Source organism: Phragmites australis, chromosome 4, assembly GCF_958298935.1.
Source record: "Phragmites australis chromosome 4, lpPhrAust1.1, whole genome shotgun sequence".
Taxonomy (NCBI): domain Eukaryota; kingdom Viridiplantae; phylum Streptophyta; class Magnoliopsida; order Poales; family Poaceae; genus Phragmites; species Phragmites australis.
In genome coordinates this window covers 27,459,607-27,481,045 of record NC_084924.1, presented here as the reverse complement: position 1 = coordinate 27,481,045, position 21,439 = coordinate 27,459,607, and the positions used below count along the sequence as shown (strand labels likewise).

At 41.1% G+C, this 21,439-nt stretch overlaps 1 protein-coding gene across 3 annotated transcripts; it reads left to right on the top strand.

Moving 5' to 3' along the window:
- The first annotated feature begins 15,242 nt into the window (after positions 1 to 15,242).
- On the top strand, positions 15,243 to 21,407 carry LOC133915980 (uncharacterized protein C630.12). Of its 3 annotated transcripts, none has more exons than XM_062359427.1 (13): positions 15,244 to 15,760; positions 16,520 to 16,558; positions 16,669 to 16,847; positions 17,745 to 17,880; positions 18,973 to 19,069; positions 19,257 to 19,319; positions 19,405 to 19,505; positions 19,756 to 19,790; positions 20,110 to 20,167; positions 20,260 to 20,334; positions 20,404 to 20,561; positions 20,663 to 20,923; positions 21,020 to 21,407. In XM_062359427.1, exons 1-13 carry the CDS (start codon positions 15,623 to 15,625, stop codon positions 21,261 to 21,263), a joined length of 1,584 nt encoding a protein of 527 aa, XP_062215411.1. In that variant the 5' UTR covers positions 15,244 to 15,622; the 3' UTR covers positions 21,264 to 21,407. The 3 variants fall into 3 exon arrangements, with proteins under 3 accessions (XP_062215413.1, XP_062215411.1, XP_062215412.1); XM_062359428.1 differs by having other exon boundaries at positions 15,245 to 15,760; positions 19,260 to 19,319; XM_062359429.1 differs by lacking the exon at positions 16,520 to 16,558 and having other exon boundaries at positions 15,243 to 15,760.
- The last annotated feature ends 32 nt before the right edge of the window (positions 21,408 to 21,439 follow it).

Here is a 21,439-nt window from a genome sequence, read left to right as displayed (position 1 = left end):
ATGGAAACAATAATTTTAGCGAGTAATTAAATTAGATGAACAATAAATAATAAACAACCTCAACATTTCCACATCTTGACTTAACCACATATTCAACCACCTCAACCATGATTTCCTCTACCAAGGTTGACTAGAACTATTATTTTAACCATAGTTTCCACCACTAGAGTTGACCCAAAAACTAAACCAAACAATCAATTTCTAATCATGTGCGTCTAAGATCTCATCCCACATGCTCACCATCACATCAAAGCACATCTAAAAAGATAATTAATTGTAAGGATCGGTGACGTCCTAAGAGGGGGGGTGAATTAGGACACATAGAATCTATTCGGCTCCAAAAAATTTATAAGATAAATCTATCTCAATTTCTATCTAAATATACTTTAGTTTTATCTAGTGTGTCTACTCTACTGCTAAAAAGGATTGTAATCTACTTTAGCAAGGTAAATTGCAAATATGTCAATGCAGAAATGTAAATAAGGTGGAGAGACAAACTCGTCACAAGGGATTCTTATCACGTGGTATCGATGGAATGAATGCCACCCCTAGTCCATGTTAGAGCTTCACCAAGGATGTTCTCCCGGTCGGCACCCAGTCACAGCTATTGAGCCACCAAGTCACAAAAACAAAGTCTTAACCCAGATGAGCCACTAAGAGAAGGCCTCACCACAAGCCCCCTCTTTCGGCCCTTTAACATCATGATCACTTCGGAGCTTGAACCAACAAGGCAAGGGTCTCTATGTCCCCGTACACGTGTCTTGCCGCCGCTCCCACCAAGTCGGAGGGTCAACAAGTTGTCAGCGACTCACCAAGACTCCAAGGTTCCAGCGTACCTTTTGGTACACGGTTAGATCACTGCTTGATCCACTCTCTAGGTAATAATCACCAACCAACACTCTCTCTAGGCATTAAGCACTAATCACTAACTAATCTTATACTTAATCGCCTCGAATGATCACTTTAAGCACTTTGGTGACTTGGATGTCTTCTCAAATGTATATGGGGTTCCCTGGACTCCAGCAGTATACCACACATTCAAATGACTCGGTGGAGTGGTATTTATAGCCTCAAACTCGTGAGCCGTTGCTCCAACGGCTCAACTTTACTGTGAATACTGAATGATCCGGTAACAACAGTAGTACAAGCACCGGACCATCCGGTGTGTAAATCAGTGGATACTAGCCGTTAGAACTCTACTCAAACTTCTTCTGAACACCAAATTCTTCGGTGTATACTCAAATCCATCACTGGATCTTCCGGTGAGTTTTCTTAAGCCATCCGAGTCTTTGCATCATCTCTATGTAAAATACTCTGGTGCATTCATCCGGTGTTCATTCTATTCACACCGGACCTTCTGGTAAGTTAAACTTTCTCTTCTTTTTCCTGAAAATGCTCCGGTGCAACTATCTCTGTGATCACCAGACTATTCGGTGACTTCATCCTTCTTGTTCAACAGCTGCATCCTCTCAGGTAGGAATGCTTCAGTGAGATCATCCTGTGTGCACAAGCCAAAACACCGTACCATCCGGTCAACCAATCATCGCTCTTCAGCACTTGCAACCCTCTCTGCAAGAATTGCTCCGGTGTGTATCTTTCGCTGATCACCGAACCATCCGGTGGATTGTTTCATTTTGCCTTCTGAGTAGAAACACTTTGGTGAGTACACAAGTCTTAACACCGGACTATACGGTGCTTTCTTTCTCCTCTGCTAAGAATACTCCGATGATTATAGCCTTCAGTACACTAGACCATCCGGTAAGAACAAATCTCCTGGGACTTCTCGAATTCGACTAAACTTTGTTCCAGCTACGGTGGCTTCTTCATGTATTGCATCCATGAGACCTACTAACATATATTTTTGACAAACATGTTAGTCTCATTGACTATATTATCATTAATCACTAAAATCACAATCATGACCTAATAGGGTCATTTTCGCTATAACTCTCCCTTTTTGGTGATTGATGACAACACAACCAAAGCAAGTGGCAAACGATAAATGATATCAATTGATAAGATCATAAAAGAGCACAAAGTTTTACCATATTGCTTGGATACATATTCTTACCACATAGTCCCCATTTATTGTGGCTCCTCCTTTCTCCAATGTCACTATCTCCCTTGATCGACATATGCAAGAGCTTCTTTTTTGCCAATCTAGACGTCTTATGTTGTTTCTAGCATCTTCTTCTTCCCCCCCCTTTGTCAACTTTGGAATTCCTAGACATCTTGCTTGTTGCTATAATCTCCCGCATATTATTCACCTTGCTTTGGTCGTCAAAATTCTCCCCCTTCCCTTTGTCAACAATCACCCAAAAAGGCTATAACCACATATTGAACTCAAAGAAAAAACGTTAGATCATACGGGAGAGAGATTCACAAATCATGATCTAATAAAAAAGATATCGATTGTAATAATACCAATTGAAATGAAAAGAATATAATTCATAAAACTCGCATAATATAGTCTATCCCCATATATGTGTTCATACACATGATAAGAAAGAAACATATGCACAACTCAACAACATGTCAAGATAGGAAGTTTAAGCTATATTATACTTGGAGGTACTTTAAATGAACAAAAAGATTTAACAATGATACCAATTGAAGCCTTTAAGCATTGTATACCTCCAGGGAATTGTAGATTGCTCCATGAGACTATAAAAAATATAACTTGCAACACATGTTTGTCGGTGAATAAGGAACCGGGGGTCCTCGAATCCCGAGGCTAGGTCAGCAATCCGCCACGTGGCGCCATACCGCGGAGTCTCCTCCGCGAGGTGAAAAAGATTAAGTCCCGGGAGAGGGCGCTCGGGGCCACAGTCAGTGGTCCCCAAGTACCAAAGTTCCCCGATGATCTGCGAAGTCTAAGTGCTGGGAAGAAAGTACTCGGGAAGGTGTACGGTGACCCCCGAGCACCCGAGTCCCCCGACGACTAGGAAGGCTAAGTACCAGGAGAAGTGTACCCGGGGCCGCGAGTGGTGGCCCCCTGGGCGTCCAAGTATCCCGAGGACCCACTGAAGGAAGTTCCGGGAGAGAGTGCTCGGGACTGCGTGCGGCGGCCCCCGAGCACTCGGTCCCCCGAGGATCCATACAAGTGTGCCCGGGAGAGAGTGCTCGGGGAAGTGAACAGTGACCCCCGAGTACTCGGTTCCCCGAGGACCAAGAAGGGCATTCTCGGGAGAGAGTGCTCGGGGAGGTGAACAGTACCCCCGAGCACTCGGTTCCCCGACGACTCAAAAAGCCCCCTGACAGTAGCCCCGACAGGGGTCCGCTGATGAGGTGTCGGCCAGTCAGAGGCCTGAGGCCACATTTAAGAGAGCGTGTGGCCTGTCACCTCCAACTGCTCCCGCCACGCTCAGTGTCAGTTCCTGCCACATTCTGGCAGAAGGACGTGGGGTCATTAAATGCATGGGTCCCATCCCGTGCCATCCGGCCCGTCTCGGGATAACGTCGTGAGGGCCGAGGCGTTCCGTCTGCCGCGCTGCTGTGACAGGAGAACAAGACAGGGCAGGCACGCCGGGTCGCTCTGCGGCTGCCCGGTGAGCCCTCTTCACGGCGCCCATTTCCAGGGCATTTATGGTGACGGACGACCGGGTGTGGGACGTATTTTCCGCCCCCGGTCACTTCGCATAGAGGCTATGATGATGCCCTTTCCATTTATGGTGCCTTGGAACTCATGCCCTCCCGTTCGGGGCACGCTGCTGCCGGCGGGTATTTAGAGCAGCCGGCAGCACGAACGAGAAGAGGAGAAAAAAAGAAGAAAAAGAGAAAAGTAAGAAAAAAGGAAGTTTGAAGTTTTTAAGTTTGAAGTGAGAAGAGAAGATCGAGAGCACCGAAAGCTAACAGATATACACAGACCGAAGAACAAGGAGCCTCAGGCTCTAGGATAGACAAACATTCTTGTAACCAGCAACATCCTTGAGGGACATTCTCAGGGCATTCATAGTGTCCATACAGGAGTAGGGTGTTACGCCCTCGTGCGGTCCAAACCTGTCTAAACACCGGTGCATTTACTTCGTTCCACACTAGGTCATTCCACCCCGCTGGCCATCGCATTCATACCCATTTATTTCACCGGTGAACATATTCAGGATCATCCCTCCGGCCGAATCTCTAAAAAGGGGTCCCTCAGGATCCCTGCGACAGGAGTTAACCCTCCGACAATGTTAGTCTTAAAATCACAACCTATAGGATATACTCTCCCTAAATATGTGCATACAAGTGTTGAATACTTATGAGGCATATGCACTTATTATCGATAACAATAGGGATTTATCCTATAGATTGGATCATGACACATAAAAGATACCAAATATAAAACTAGTGCCATGTAAGGGACCTGCAACTAATAAACTATGTAGGTTGCTCATGGGTTAGAGATAAATAAGCAACCTACCATAATAAAAACCTATACTAGGTATTGCAATAAATTGAAATAAACATATGCAATCCAAAACAAGGAAAATGAGCTAGAAGCAAAACACAATACATGAACAAGAATCTAGCTACACTTAACTCTTCTAACTTTGGATGGGGATTTGGGTATATGATGATCATAATCTTCATCAATGCATTCATCTTGTATACTTGGCTTCTTTGCTTGAATCTTCACTTCATTTTATAAGCTAAGCCTCCAAATCCCCATGGTCGCTTCGGGCTTCAAATATTCTTTGGAACCCAGACCGATTGAGGCTCCTTCATATTGGTGATGACTTTCTTGGCACCCAAATGGGTTAGTTCCACCTCCGTTCATGTCTTCCAACTATGTGTGCAACCACCTTGCCATTTTCCTTCTTCTTGAGCTTTTAGTGGTTACTCTTAGTCTTGACCTTGTAGTTGGGCTTGGTTTAGAGGTTAGAGGTCTTGTCGGAGATGTTCGTCACCTTCTTCTTCTCCTTGGTCTTCTTCTTGACTTGCTTGTATTGGAAGGACTTGTGACCTTCTTGATGGCATTTGAAGCATGTCATGGTTGACGCCTCCGCAAGTTTCTTCACCATGGTAGCACGGTTATCTTAAGAAGGTTGGACATGTTCTTTGCCTTTTAATCTTGCCAAGTCCTTCTTTAGTTTCTTCACTTCTTTCTTAAGCTCATCATTCTCTTATGCAATGAGGTTGTTAGATGATTCTACAATAATATTCTCAACCCAAATCTCATTGTAAAGGGGTGAGCTAGAAAAAGAAATTAAATCATCATAAGAAGTAGAAACATCTATCTTAGAATTAAAATTAAATAGAGAGGTAGATTGCTTCAAAGAGACCTTAGTTTGAGATTCAATCCACTCAAATTTAGCCTTAAGCTCTTCATGCTCCTTATTTAGCAAATTGAATTTGCACAATAATTATTCATAATTAGAAACGAAGGTAGTATGAATGTCATTAAGTGCATTGAATTTCTTAAGCTCTTTATATTGTTTCTTAAGGGCCCTTTGTTGCTCATTGATCAAATAAAGGAGTTCATCATAAGAGAGAATCTTCATCAGATTCATCATTACTTACATTGTTATTCATACATTTGGTCATAAGGCACTTATGACATAGCTTGTGTGTCGACTTGCGTGATGATAACCTTGAGAAAGAGCTCTTCTTGGAGGGGAGGATGGTGAAATTTTTATCACTTGAACTTGACTCTTCATCGTCGCTCGCCCATCTTCCTAATCTTGCGAATGACTTGGCTCCTCCCCGTATCTCCCTCTTATTCTTGGTCTTCTTCTCCTTCTCGATATGATTGTGTTGATCAAATCTTCAATGGAGATATGATGATCAATTTTGGCATTGATCCTCTTCTTGGCTATCTTGGAATCAATTTCATCATCACTTGGTGTGCTTTGATCATCATCTTCATCGCTCTCTTCATCTTGATCACCATTTGAGTTTGAATCTTGCTCTTGCCTCCTTATCTTTGCCTTCATATGTGAGCATTGAGCTTGCTTACTTGTGAGGGCAAGATTCTTGGTGTTGGATGAGGTAGGAGCTTTCACCTCCATATTCATTGACATCTCATGGGCCGTGATCTTACCGAGCACTTAACTTGGAGTCATCTTCTTTATATCATTATTGTCATAGATGATGGAGACTATCAACTTGTACTTTGGAAGAAGAGCTTGAATTCTTCTCACCATTTGACCATCTTCAATTGACGTCAAACATAACCCATTAATCTCATTGACAAGAATATTCAAACGTGAGTACATATCATTAGCACTTTCATGAGGTAATTGCTTGATGCCATTGAGCTTAGTCACAAGCACATGATATTTCTCATTGCGCACATCCTTTGTGCCTTCATGTATTTTAATGAGACTAGTCCAAATATTATGTGCATTGGTGAGAGAATAAACACGATTAAATGCATCAATATTTAAAGATGATAAAAGGATACTCTTCGCCAATACATCTAATTGTCTCTCCTTATTGGTGATGCGAGGTCACATCATTTCTCTGGTGACTCTCCAAACATCTAGACCTTTGGCTTGCAAATAACAAGTCACTAGAATTTTCCAACGAGAAAAATTTATGCCATTGAAATGTGAAGCGCTATGGGTATCCATCTCAACTTCGGACGCAACAACTCACTAGGCGATGAAGCCTAACCGATCAAAATGAGACAGGGTCTCAAATGCTACTTGAATGGCGGGTCCTTATGAAAGGTGTGAGCCCCGACTATGATATCAATTGTGAGGATCGGTGACGTCCTAAGAGAGGGGAGTGAATTAGGACACTTAGAATCTATTTTGCTCCAAAAACTTCACAAGATAAACCTATTTCTATCTAAATGTACTCCAAATTTATCTAGTGTATCTACTCTACTGCTCAAGAGGATTGTAACCTACTCTAGTAAGGTAACTTGCAAGTATGTAAATGCAGAAAGGTAAATAAAGTAGAGAGACAAACTCTGCACAAGGGATTTTTATCCCATGGTATCGATGGCATGAATGCCACCTCTAGTCCATGTTGGACCTCCACTAAAGATATGCTTCCGGTCGGCACCTGGTCATAGCTAATGAGCCACCAAGTCATAAAGACAAGATCTCAACCCGGATGAGCCACCAAGGAAAGGCCTCACAACAAGCCTCTCTTCTGGTCCCTTGTCGCCATGATCACTTCGGAGCTTGAGCCACCAAGGCAAGGGTCTCCACATCCCTGTACACGTGTCTTGCCGCCGCTACACACTAAGTCAAAGGGTCAACAAGTTGCTAGCGAGTCATCAAGACTTCAAGGTACCGACGTACCTCTTGGTACATGGTTGGATCACTCTTTGATGATCCACTCTCTAGGCATCAATTATCTAGCAACACTCTCTCTAGGCTTATAATTACTAATCACTCACTAATCCTGTGCTTACTCGCCTTGGATGATCACTTTAAGCATTTTGGTGGCTTGGATGTCTTCTCAAATATATATGGGGCTCCCTGGATTCCAGCAGCATGTCACACATTCAACTAACTGAGTGGAGATGTATTTATAGCCTCAAACTCGCGGACTAGCCGTTACTCCAACGGCTCAACTTTACTATGAACACCGGATGATCCGGTGATAATAGTAGTACAAGCACTATACCATCCGATGTGTACATCAATGGATACTAGCCATGGGAACTCCACTCAAACTTTTTCTAAACACCGGATTCTCCGGTGTATACTCAAATCCATTACCGGACTTTCCGGTGAGTTATCTTGAGCCATCTGAGCCTTTGCATCTTCTCTATGTAAAATACTCCGGTGTATTTACATGGTGTTTATTCCATTCATACCGGACCATCCGTTGAGTTAAACATTCTCTTCTTTTCCCTGAAAATGCTCCGGTACAACTATCTCTATGACCACCGAACTATCTGGTGACTTCATTATCCGGTGTGCACAAGCCAAAACACCGTACCATCCGGTCAACTAATCATTGCTCTTCAGCACTTGCAACCCTCTCTGAAAGAATTGCTTCGGTGTATATCTTCCGCTGATCACCGGATCATCCGGTGGGTTGTTCCATTTTGCCTTCTGAGCAGAAACACTCCGATGAGTACATGAGTCTTAACACTGGATTATACGGTACCTTCTTTCTCCTCTATTGAGAATACTCCGGTGATTATAGCCTTTAGTACACCAGACCATCCTGTGAGAACAAATCTATTGAGACTTCTCCAATTCGACCAAACTTTGCCTCAGCTGCAGTGGCTTCTTCATGTATTACATCCATGAGATCTATTAACATATATTCTTGAGAAACATGTTAGTCCTATTGACTATGTTATCATTAATCACTAAAATCATAATCATGACCTAATAGGATTATTTTCGCTATAATAGCAAGTGTGAGATTGCTCATACTTTAACAAGCTATTTAACTACAGTTAATTAAACATTCATTTTAACAGTGGCAAGAAAGCTTAACATAACACTAACTTCTAAATTCTTAATTAAACATGTCAATATAGCAACATATATATTATCTTCTGCTCGCTATGATTAAACAAAATAGTTAACTTCCAGAATGATAATAAATAATTTCCTTGCATAGGAAGGAAAACTTTCATGTGATTAAAGTAAATACTTTCATATGAATGCACATTTCATGCTCTTCTCACCCTTATCTTTTCTCGGGTAACATTGTGTTGTACTATTACGGTCTCAAACACTGCGTGACATAACTTCCAACACATGAAATACTTCATGCATAAATAGAAAAATATAACTTCCAACATACTTCATGAATTTGCATATGAATCGAAAATATGAAAGAATGACTGAAAAAATAAACAACTTGAAAATATCACATTTCACTTCCTTAACCTCATGATTAAAGAATCATATAAACTTGAAAATATAAAAAGCGAGTAACATGCTCAAATCTAGTTCATTAGAATATATGTATGTTCTGTAATTAAAGGGGTGGAGATAATTAAATAGCAAGATAAAGTGTAGCGCAACCGCTACATTCACGTGCCATCACTAACGAAGGAGTCAAACACTAGTTGTGTCCTGGAGTGGCACCACCTAAACAAGTACTCTTTCAGCACCATTAAACACAACAATAACACACATAAAATAAGCACACTGCTTCTTACGCCTGAAAACCCCGCATGCATAGCATTACAGGAAAAAAATGATGTTTACCCAACAGCAACAAGGCTACTTCACAATTTTATATATTTAAATATACTATACATAATATAGCAAATTGTGAGATTTTTGGAATCTACAAAACAAGAGCTACAACTTTTACAAATACTCTATATTTTAATTCTAAAAGCAACTATGCCTAAAACATAACGGAAGACAGAAGATTGAATATGTTTCTGAATTCTAAACAATGACATTCAACATACCACTACAGGTAGGCCATAGCTCCAAAAATAATGAAATTTTTATAATGAACAGATTACTTCATGAGCTACAACTTTTATTAATATGAGAAAATTCATAAGTCAGTAAGGCCTCTAAATAAGTCCACAATCGATCAGAAACTATTTCTGAAACTGCCACTGCAACACACCAGATTTCCTTCCTCTATTGGGCACAATCTACTCGGCCAAAACTTCTAAAAACATCATAGAAGCTATGTTTCAATGTTAGCTACAACTGTCTAGTTGATGGGTTCTGCAGGAAAATATCATTTTTTCATCAAAACCACAGACACAGCTGCATTGCCCGACCTGACTACGCACAGAACACTGATTACGCAAAACAATAGTTTGCCTAACTAATCCTTCCCCTAACGGCATGCCCAGCACTTAAGATTACTTCACTTATTGCGTATCGACTAGCATTCTTTTTTACCTTGGAAAATATGTGCATATGCCATTAGGAGTTTGTTGTGTTTGCTCGGATGCGTCAGGATAGTGGCACACAAATTCTAATGTCGTAGACACAAATAACGAATTTGGGATATCACGTGAGCAAAGCAACTAATTCCTAATGGCACACACACAAATGTCCTTTTTAATACATATGGACATGTTATCTTAACTTGATTGCTTCTGTAACTTACTTCCTTGTATCACAGGATCTTCCAAGTCAATTTGTGGAAACGTATCTTCCAAGACTCAGCAAGAAGGGGACACCCTGGGACCCGTAGGTAAAGCCATATGGGAGGTTAATTATCTGTGTCAGGTATGGGCCTCTTCGTGCCGTCTCTGGTGGCTGGGGCACATTTTCTATAGGCAATAATCTAGAGAAGTATGATCTTTGCATATTCGAGCTCATTCAAGAGAACAACATAAATGTGCATGTCTACAAAGTCTTGCAAGAGATAACTCCATGCGTCCCTTAAATAAAATGAGAAGACACTATTTATAAGCTGAAAAGTGCTCATGTGCTCCTCTAGAAGAGTTTGAGACATAATCCTTAGATAAGTTACATTTGGAGTATGTGCTCTATAATCAATGCAGCTATATTCTAAATAAAAGAGATGGCCAAATGGATCACTCGGGCCGGTCTGGCACGGGCCCGGCACGGTCCAAACGGCCCGGCTACTGTAACGGGCAGTGCCGTGCCGGCTTGCATGCCTCCCCCTCGGCCCACAGCACAACCTGTCGCTCACCGTGCCGTGCCGGGTCGGCCCGGGCACGATTGTGGCCCGACGGCATGGTGGCACGGCTGGCCCGACGGGCACGACAGGCACGAGCGGCCCAACAACACACGAGCAGTCCGTCGGCACAGCCGACCCGATAAAATAAAAAATAGCTACAAATTAAAAATATAGAAAATAGAAAATAGCCGGTCCCATACATGCCAGGCCGGATCGTGCCTGGCTGGGCCATGCCCGTGCTAGCCCGAGCTGGCTGTGCCCGTGCCGGCCCGACTCCGGCACACCGTGCCGCTTGCTCGGCCCAGGCACAGCTCGTGACCTCGTGCCATGCTAGCTCGGCCCGTCTCAGCTTGGGATGTGCCGTGCCTAAACCGTACCTACAATGTTGTGTCTTGGGCCGGTCCAATAGGTACGACCTATTTGAACATCTTTACTAAATATTATAGAAGCACTCATCATATTTTGTAGTAATATTTCAAGCAAGTAAATATTCTTGTTTTAAACGAAGTTGATGTTCTGAATGAGTTGTTTACTGGTTCGTGTAGACATGTTGGAGGCTTAATTTTGTTGTTAGCCAAAATATTTAAGAAACCCGATTCACACTCTCCTCCCCGTTGGATGTCGAGACCAGTTTAAGAAACAAACCAATCTCATCTATGTACTGAGCTCAAGAATCAATCCCAACATATAATGACTTCGTTGATGATAATCATTACAATATCTATACTTAATCGAATTAACCGTCTTACAAAAATGACCTTCAAGGGTTGCAGAACTAAATAAACTACAGTGGAACTAAACAAACTAATACTACTCTAATCCTTTACGACTCTTCCACATGCATCATCGATGTAGAAGGTATCTTAAAACAATCCATCTTTAGCGTACTCGTCGATACCTTTTTCAACTAAGTGCTTGGTGATAGCAAGAGCGAGCACTTGTCGTACTCAGGAAGTTATGAAGGAAATAATATGCATATAAAAGCTTTAACAAGAATATAGCTAAATGGCTCTTTTGCATGAGACAACATTTAAGTAAAATAATTGAAAAGCAATAACAATTAAGTGAATGACAAACCACCTTAAGATTTCATCCATCTTGACTTAACCAACAACTAACCACCTCAACTAATGTTCCATCCACTAAAGTTGAAAACCTCAATCATAGTTCTCACCACTATGACTGATGACCCTCAATTATAATTCCCATCATCACAGTTGACCAGACTAACTAAAACATCAAGTTATAATTATGGTAGATTTTCAGTGCCACTCGTGACTGTGAGCACAACTGAATATTCAGTTTTAACTCTATAGAGGTTGTACTTTACCCACAAGACGTTTCTCCTCATTTTGCCGAGCATCCATTGGACAACGGGAAATTCTTACAAACTACCGAGGTATGCACTAGGAATGCACTACAAAACCTTTACAATGCCCCTCTTAGCACATGTCTACCCTCTAAGGTTTCACCGCCGTGTGATTCTACCTCAACAACAGAATCAAAAGAAGTCCATCACTTCCACTCCTCATACTATCAGATGGTCTATAGTATGCTGAGAGTAAAGGAAATTATTTGGCTAAATCCGTCCCATATCAAGTTTGTGGTTGTACTGTAAACATAGAAATGTCACTCCATGAACCGGTCCTTATATTCGAGCGAGACTACCACTTTCCCAACCATACATCACATACCAGTCTTATCATACCACTTGCTCAAATTTCTATGCCATGTTGCTACATAATTATTTCATCATATTTTATCATTGTTGTATATGACCACTATCAAGTTCATAGAGCAATTATTATGATCACCATCCCAAAGTAAGGCTAAGCATCATCTACCCTTCCATAACAAAAAATCATACTATGGTGACAATGATGATAAGAGAAAACTACTTGAGATTCCCAATAAAATTATTAGCATGCATGTTTGTAAAATAAAACATTTATAAAACTAGGATAAATATGATCAAGAACACAATTTGCCTTCACTGAACTCAGTTGGATCTTCAAAATCCTGGTCCTGCAATCCTTCTAGCTCCTCAGAAACGTTAGCGTCTATTCGCAACAAACGCGAAAAAAGAACAACACATAAATACCAAGATCCAAAAAGAACCAAAATCACACAACAACCATCATCACATATAAGATCATGCTATTTCAATCAGTCCGACAAAATAACGGGTCAAAACGGAGTTATGGTTAACAAGTTATGATTTTCTAAAGATTCATATATGATTAAAAAGATTATCCAGATGAAATTATGTTACTAGGATTTTTCTAGAATTTTTCTAAGCCATCTATGATTTTCTGGGATTTTCTATATTTTTTCTAGATTTTTCTAGCATTTACTTGAATTATAAAACCTATTTAAAAATATTAAACATAATTAAATAAACATATAACACATTATTAATATTATCATAAATTAATTTTCTATTTATTATTATTTTCAAAATTATTTTATATTGGAAAAACTATTTGTTACGCAATATTTAATATTTATGATCTTAGTAAAACAATTAAAAAGAAAAACAAAAGTTGACTGGACTGCTAACTGGGCACTACAAGCTGAGGTTGCATGGCAAGCCAGCGAATCTGCCAATCGGGCATCCGATGTAGCAGGTGGCGAACCGGCTGACTGGGTTTATGAGTTGACACGTGTCGTGCTCGGATTGGTTCATGAAGGGGTATGAGGATCTTCTAATCTTGGCTCTTGGTCTTGGATCGTACAACTATCAGCGATGGCTTTCTTTCAAACGGCGACACGACGGCGGAGGCGGCTCCCGCGGCGGCACTCGGTCGGACTTCCGTCGAAACGGCGCTCCAATGACTAAATCTCGACGGTGAGTAGCGGAACAGAGACACAAGCAAATGAGGAACTCACCTAAGTGCTTATTGAAGCTTGGAGAGCCCTGTAGCTAGGTTGGCAACGGCGCATGTAGGTGAACTTCCTCGGTCGGCATCATAGGCAGTGCTCTGGTGATGAACAGTGGTCGGAATTGCCTCGGGAAGCTTCCTTCTGTTGTTGCAGTGCTAGAGAACTCTTCGGTGGCAGCGATCGAGCTTCGGCACGTGAGATCGATGCGGTGGTTCTCGTCACCAATGCGGCGACGAACAAGCTTCTCTCAACGATTCTCGGCTCTAAACCAACGACTTGCTCTGGGATGCTCTAGGGAGTCTAGGGTGCTTTTTTATACCCAGAGGAGATTGAGGTCGCGGGCGACTCGGCTTTGATTTGAACGGTGGTGGCACCAACTCGGACTCCGATTTGAACTCCAATCCACGTAGAGATAATGCGTACTCGGCCAAAATTCTTGCTTATTCGTAGCTTGGCGAGCTTCTAGAAGTCCTTCTCCATCGTTTGCTCGTCATATTGTCTCCTTGGCCCATGGCCCGTGAGGTCTTCCGCGTTGGCATAACACAACGGTGCGTGAGAGAACAGGGAGAGAGCAGGGCCTAGAGGTAGGGGACGAGCGGCGGCTGGGCTAGCGAGGTGGGCTACGGCCTAGAGAAAGAGAGGGGAGGGAAAAGAGAAATGGATCGGGCCAGAACAGAGAGAGGAGAGGAGAAGAGAAGTGGGCTTTGGTCCATTAACTCAAAAAGGTTTTTCTTTAACCTTTTCTATTTTCTCTCATATATATACACATGTATATTTATACATACAGTGTATATACCATATATATATATATATATATATTATACTAGCTCACAAAATCAAGCAATCCATCAAGCAATCAAATATATACAGATACATACACCTAGGATTATTTGGCCTTGCAAATTTTTTATTTTCTTTGAAAAAGGTTTTAGCTTTCTTGATTTTGAGAACTTGGACTGTTACATTGGACATCTCATATCCTTATAATATTGTCGTTGTTATAATGTTGTCATCCGTTATGGATTGTTTTGGACAAAAGTCGGTTAATTTTGACATAGATGTGTTAGGGCTAGGTTTAGAGTCTATGCAGATCTACGAAAATTAGATCGGTATCAGTTGGGTTGCATATTTTTATGCTGAAAAGGTAAGCTAGTTCCATCGGAGTTTCATGTTGAAGTTTTGAACAAGTCATAGAAGTTTCACTTACGTCTCTCGAAGGATAACAAGTTTCATTTAATGTTTTAGGCCAGTTTTGTCCCACTTCGTATTTCCAAGTTTCATTCCGCACTCGCACCTCATTTGTAACCTTGCTCGGCCACTCCTACTTGACCGCATGAGGTGGAGGATCATAGCGCATTTGTTTTTCATGTGAAACTCTCGGCCACCTCTCTTCTTCAAAAGATCCAGAGGAAGCAAGGGTCCAATGCTAGCTAGTGGCTGATCTAGTCTAAGACCTATATAGGTGTCTAAGCTTCTTTAGAGTAAATTTTAAATTTATATATGCTAACATATTAAATTAAGTTAAGATAGATCACTATTACCTACAATACTGAATCCGTCACTGATACTAACAGGAGCACAACAAACGTATGATCCCCTATATTTCTTTTTGTGTGGCCTCTAAGAGCTACTTGCTTATAAATTTCTGCTCTCGGGGTGGATCTAAGAGGCGAGAGGGCTCCAGCTCGCCTTGTAGTCAATGGTAGCCTCACTAAGCTTTCAACATTTTTTTATTATGGATGAGGGACAGGGAGAAAAAAAAAAGAAAGAGAAATAGGGATTTGCATCTGTCACTATCTTCTCTATTAAATGAAATAAGTATTGTCCTGTGCCCGTTCGTTCAAAAAGTATGGCGTATCCATAGATCTGGTTTCGTTTGTATGTTGATCACATGATGTTAGATCCGATGGTCATTTGGGAATAGATTTTGTTTTATTATGCTGGAAATGGAAATTTTCAGGGCGTGTTCTTGCTCCCTTGGAACGGCCTGGATCTGATCTTGAAACGTGGCTGGTGAACTGGAGCCTCGACTCAGGCGCTGGCCGGCGACTCGACCGAGAGCGATCGAGCGGATTGGATCTGACACCGCCGGGGCTTTGCTTGCATTGAACTCCCTCCGGCGAAACCCAAGTCCACCGCGGGATCGACACGCGAGGCCGGGATCCCACTGCTGCCTCGCCAGCAGGAGGGGTGACCGGGTGAGGCGGAGATGCTGAGCGTGACGCGGCTGACGCTGCTGCTGTGCGCGGCGTGGGCGGCGGCGCTGCTCTACGGCGAGGCGGGCACCTACTGGGCCTCCTACCTCGCCTGCTCGTGGCCCTCGTCCTCTTCCTCCTCCTCGCCGCCGGTGAGTACGAGGCAACGTTGATTTGTGCGCGGTGTGCGGGTTTTTAGTTTGTGGGTTTTTTCTTAGGATTCTGAGTCCGTTGGTCTGGATCCGTAAATCAGCACGGCGTTGATTAACCTAGGGATGCGTAGGAGTTGTTCATCTTTTGGAAGTACCCATTTCAATCTCGCCCTTGCCAAGGAAAAAAGGTGGGTTGATAAATCGTCCTGAATTAATTCTCATGTCTGCGCGACAATGCGATTTAGTGCCAGCTTGGTAAATTAGTCACCTCATTGCTCGCCAGTGCTTAGGTAGCTTGAACCAGAAATCACGCCAAAGTTCCCTGGTGAAACCGCGCAATGTAATTTTCCTTTCCGGCGCATTCCATCTCTACCACTCTTTATCTCCATTGTAAGTCGGAAACGATTTATTGGGCACATAGTATTAAGAGGGGACGGGGATGATAGTTTTGAGTACACTAGCAAGTTACGATTTTGCATGAAATCTTTGTTATCTCGCAACCGTATTGCTCCTTTAAAAAATTTCTTGGACAGAACAACCATGTGTAATGTAATTTCCGGTGGTGAAACTGTTTTCTTTCCGGTGCATTTTATCTTGGCATTTTTATCATCAGTGTAGCCCGCAAATGATTCGTTGGGCCACTAATAGCAAGATAGTGTGGGGGTATGATTTTCAGTAGACCAGCAAGTAACGATTTTGCACGATGTCATTGTTACCTTACAATCTTATTTCTGCCCTTGAACTTTTTTTTTTGGATAGAATAACCATGTGAAGGTTGCCATTATTGCTGATCCACAGGTGAGTTCCCCTGCTATCATTATTTTGTGCAATTTTGCCGTTAACCCAATAATAGTGCTCAAAATTGTTTGAATGTGTGTTTTCCCTTCCTGAAAGGCTTTCCTTTGCAGCTCATGGACAGCACGTCCCTTGGTCTTCCACCAAGCTCAATTGCTCTCCAAGCAGCTGAGTTTTACACAGATTTGAACATGAGAAGGTCCTTCCAGTCGGTCATACTGCCGTTCAAGCCTGATGTGGTCTTATATCTTGGTGATCACTTTGATGGGGGCCCATACATGTCCAATGAAGAGTAACGCACAGATACTGAATTCTAATTCACCTTTCAGTTGGTGCAAGCAGTTCACTTTTCAATTTCCATCTAATGATAAGTTGTACTGGGTCGTTTACAACTATTGTGTGTGCTTGAAAGGATGATGGTGCAATATGAAGTGATGTAACTGGAATATGTAATACTTAACATCAATTATATTGCATAACATTTACACGAAACCTGTTTGACAGATGCTATTTTTCCTTATACAGTTACATAGGATCTTTATTGTATAATCACCTATCTATTTTATTTTATATAATTCTTACCAGCAATTAGCTGTGTTACTACACAGTTCACATGTATAACAAGTATTTATGTAACAACCTTATGTATGGGAAAACCCAAAACACTAATCAGCATGATTAGTGATGTGTAATGAGTTTTGACAATTTAACCCAACAACAGACTTGGATGTGTAAACATGAATAACATGCCACCTTCTTCATGGGACCAACGATTGAGCCACTTAAGAAACATGATTATCAAAAACATGTTTGTCATGTCGCAGTACTGATGGTGCATTCTGCTTTTTAGCAGCCCTTGTTACTGCTTCTCATCCATGAATGAACCAGAAATTTTGCTTGTTTGTTGTCTCCATCCTGTTTCTGTTTTGTCCCTCCGCCCCTATGTTCCTTTTTTGTTGCAATCGCTCAGAGCTCCCAGAATGGATTTTGTGCGATATAATGTTTCCTCTGTGTAATGACGTTGTTGATGATTCATATTTTTTTGTTCTGTTTAGTTTGTTAGTTTTCTTCATTAGTTTTTGCAGTGACATACAGTTTATTACTCAGAGCATATTCCATCACAGAATGATCAAATAGTTCTACATTTCACTCTGTATTCTTTTCCTAATCTGTATTCCAAACCTTTCAGGTGGCAGGAGTCATTGTTTCGATTTAAGCATATATTCAGCTTGAATGAACAAAGAATAAAGCCACAGATCCCAATCTACTACCTTTCAGGAAATCATGATATTGGTTACTCAGCATTTCACTCAGTTCATCCTGAGGTGATTGACTACAGTTTTTTTGTTTATCTATCCATTTGCTATTTTCAGAAATATCATGTCAGTATGTCACTGTTTGTTTCCAAATATATTTTAGCAGGTATACACATATTATATGTTTTCTCCATGTTCTGTTCTTCCTCACGTGATAATTTATCTTTTTTATATAACATGCACAATGCAATTAATTAGTATGGGAGTTTAACACATGCTGCTATAAAATTACATGCTTAAAGAAGTAAGACTTCCACTCTCAGGTGATATGTTTAAATAAGTATGACTTCCATAGTATAGTTTAAATTGTCGGCATTGTTTATAGCTGCGCTACGTTTGCATACAAGGCACCGGCTGCTGTGTCATTGCTTTGCACACGCCTGATCCACACTGCTTCTGCCATGACATGCATTACTCTGCAACAAGTGCACTTATACTGGTAGAATTTAGAGAGGGTTGGTCAATTTTAGAGGCATTTAAAGTTATTAATATGACTATGGATATAGTATGATGATTTTTCTAGACTAAACTATCTTTATACCAACCTCTAGACAAAAATAGGCCACCTTTGTCATTAAGGTTCTAAGTACTTTATTCCCATCTAGGGGCCAAAATCCTTCTGGCCATGGTCCCTATTGCTCCAACTCAGAATGACCTCCCTACATGAATTTGCGTTTCTCATCAAGGACAGCCAGATTCAGAACTTAAGTTCGCAATGTGGTGTGAGCCTGGGGTATTGCTTTGTTAACTGCTGCAAGTGGTGCCTCTTGGTGTGTTTTTTTATCTTTGCCGAACAAATGTTCGTAACACCCTGCTGCACCATATCTCTATTTCTCTCAGCCCTTCATAGCTTTGCATAGTTCCTTAGAGGGATTTGAGACATGTAGCAAAATTCTCATTATAATCTGAAATTAAATCATTCTCAAATTTAAGTTTACAGGCCATAAATGAAATGATGTACACCTCAACAAATTAGGGCACAACAGTAACCACCCAAAGTCTAACTATGATGTACCATTTCTGTAATTGTGTAGATACACAAGAAGACAAAAGGTTTACATACCACAGGGTATAATATTCATATTTATTTTTTTCGTTTAGGTGCTCAGTCGGTATGAAAAAGAATTTGGATCAAGAAACTACCAATTTTCTGCTGGGAAGATAGACTTTGTTGTTGTTGATGCTCAAACACTTGATGGTATGTTTCTATGCCTCCACCTACGAATTACGACATTAAGGAAATCCCACAGTACTACTACAAAACACTCATCCTTTAGAATCTAGAATATGGTTCATTTCTTCATGATTAATGATCTCAAGTTGTTTGTGATTTTCCTTCGATGCTGCTGCTTTCTAGAGCTAAAGAACTGTTACTGTTTTTTTAGCAGGGGCTAAACAAAGCAAAGAAAGATCCTCCTCTTGGGAGTTCATTAAAACTCTATCTCCAGGTATGGCATTATACAGATGATTACACACTGTCTACAGTTGCTATCACTCAATCAGAGTTTTGACTATTTTTTCTTCTCTTTTAAGGTAACGCATCGAACCCAAAGGTTCTACTAACACATATTCCACTCTACCGACCTGATAACACTCCTTGTGGCCCACATCGTTCTTCACCTGTTATAAATCAGGTATTCTCTTGTTACTACAAAAGGTGTTTGCTCTGTGCTCTACTGCTATTAAAAGAAATCCCTAGAACTTGCATATGCTGCTTTTCACCATAAAGCGTATACTGTCACATGTTTATTTTAATTTGCAACAGTGTTTTCATTTATAGCACCATGACTCCATTTTATTCATTTTTAATATTCTACAAGTTGTGACATAAACAATTCAATGAACCACATGAACATTTTGCTGATTGATTTTATTCTGTTCCAGAGGATATCTTATGCTGCCTTAGACCAAGGAATCATGTATGTCCTTCCTCTCACTATTGCTGTTTTACTACTTTCGACTAATGTGTACGCATGATGATCATTGAGCTTGGATAATTATGATCATTGAACTGATTCGTGATCTAGTTTGGGCTCAACTTGTCTATCTTCTTGTGTAGAAGAATTGCTTATGTGATTAGTGATATCTCAAATTTTCCTTGTTTGGATTTTCCCCATGCGTTTTCTGTAAAAAGTTACTTCTGGTCATGCCAGTTGAAATACGATTGTTGGCTTTCAGAAATTGTTCCAATGTTGGCAACGCCATAACGATTGACATAAGACAACCTTTTTATTGCAGCTACCAGAATTATCTAAGTAAAGAGACATCAGACCTTTTGCTAAGCTTATTGAAGCCAGTAAGCTTCTTTTTGCAGTTTGAAGAGACTTGGATTAACTTATCCATATATATATATTTTTTACTTTGGTTAATCTCTCATTCCGTCTGTAGGTCCTTGTGCTCTCAGGCCATGACCATGACCAATGCACAGTCGTCCACTCCACTCCACTTGGGCCAGTAACAGAGGTAAGAATTGCAGCTTTCTGTTGCCACCTGTTCCGAGTTTTGCATCTAATGGAACTTTTAATGCCACAGCATACCCTAGGGACAATAAGTTGGCAGCAGGGAAATCTCTATCCATCTTTTATGCTGCTATCTGCTGGGCTCAAGCTGTCACAAAATTCAACTGATGTGAAAAATGAAGTTATGACAAATCTTTGTTTTCTGCCTAAACAAACCCATATTTATATCTGGTAATGCTTTTAATGTACACCTTCTGCTTGTTCTACTTATTTAGTATAAGATTTACAATTGAACTATCTTTACATGTTTGTTGTTTCTGCTGTTTACACAGGTATATCTGCCAGTTTGTAGTTACCATCCTTTTGCTAGCCTTTTGGCCAACAAATGGTCTTAGCTCTCTTCCTTACATGAACACACTCATAAGCTTCATGAGGTCAGTGGGTGCCGAACTGTTTTCAAGAACCAAAGAAAAAGACGATGAGGAAGATGGTGAATATGAAATGGTTTGGGACGCAGAGGGGTCCATGCACCTCGTTAAGAAGGCAGTGGCGAAGTCCCCCAGTGCTAGCTCAGACTCCAGAACTGTGGGGAGGTATGTGCTTATTGGATGATGCTTTTAGATACTTCGCACAACTGATTAAAGTTGGTTCTTTCTTTTGACTCTATGATTCCCTAATCGGTATTGCAGAGGAAGTGTTGTTGCAAGGGCGACAGCGAGAAAGCACCAATTGGAGCCTGATTCATCTGTTCTTGTCGAGATGAGCTCCGCGATGACATCAGAAGATGGAGGGAAGTTGCTCCGCCCTAGCAAATCGAAAATAAGGAAGGTGCTCCAACGGCTGTTCCGCGTCATTCAGTCGATTGTTGTCATTGCTGCAGTGAATGCCCCTCTGTACATGATGCTTCTGTTCAAGGATTGGATTGACCGTTGAACAGGATGTCAGCGGCTTTCTCTTTTAGTAATTCAATAGAGTGATAGCCATAGGAAGACCTGCACTTACAAAGATTGGTGAAGCACACAAATTTTGTTTTTGCTCAATGCATCAAATAATTTATATATTCAATATGGACGATCATATTGTGTGCTAGGTACATCTATAATAGTATA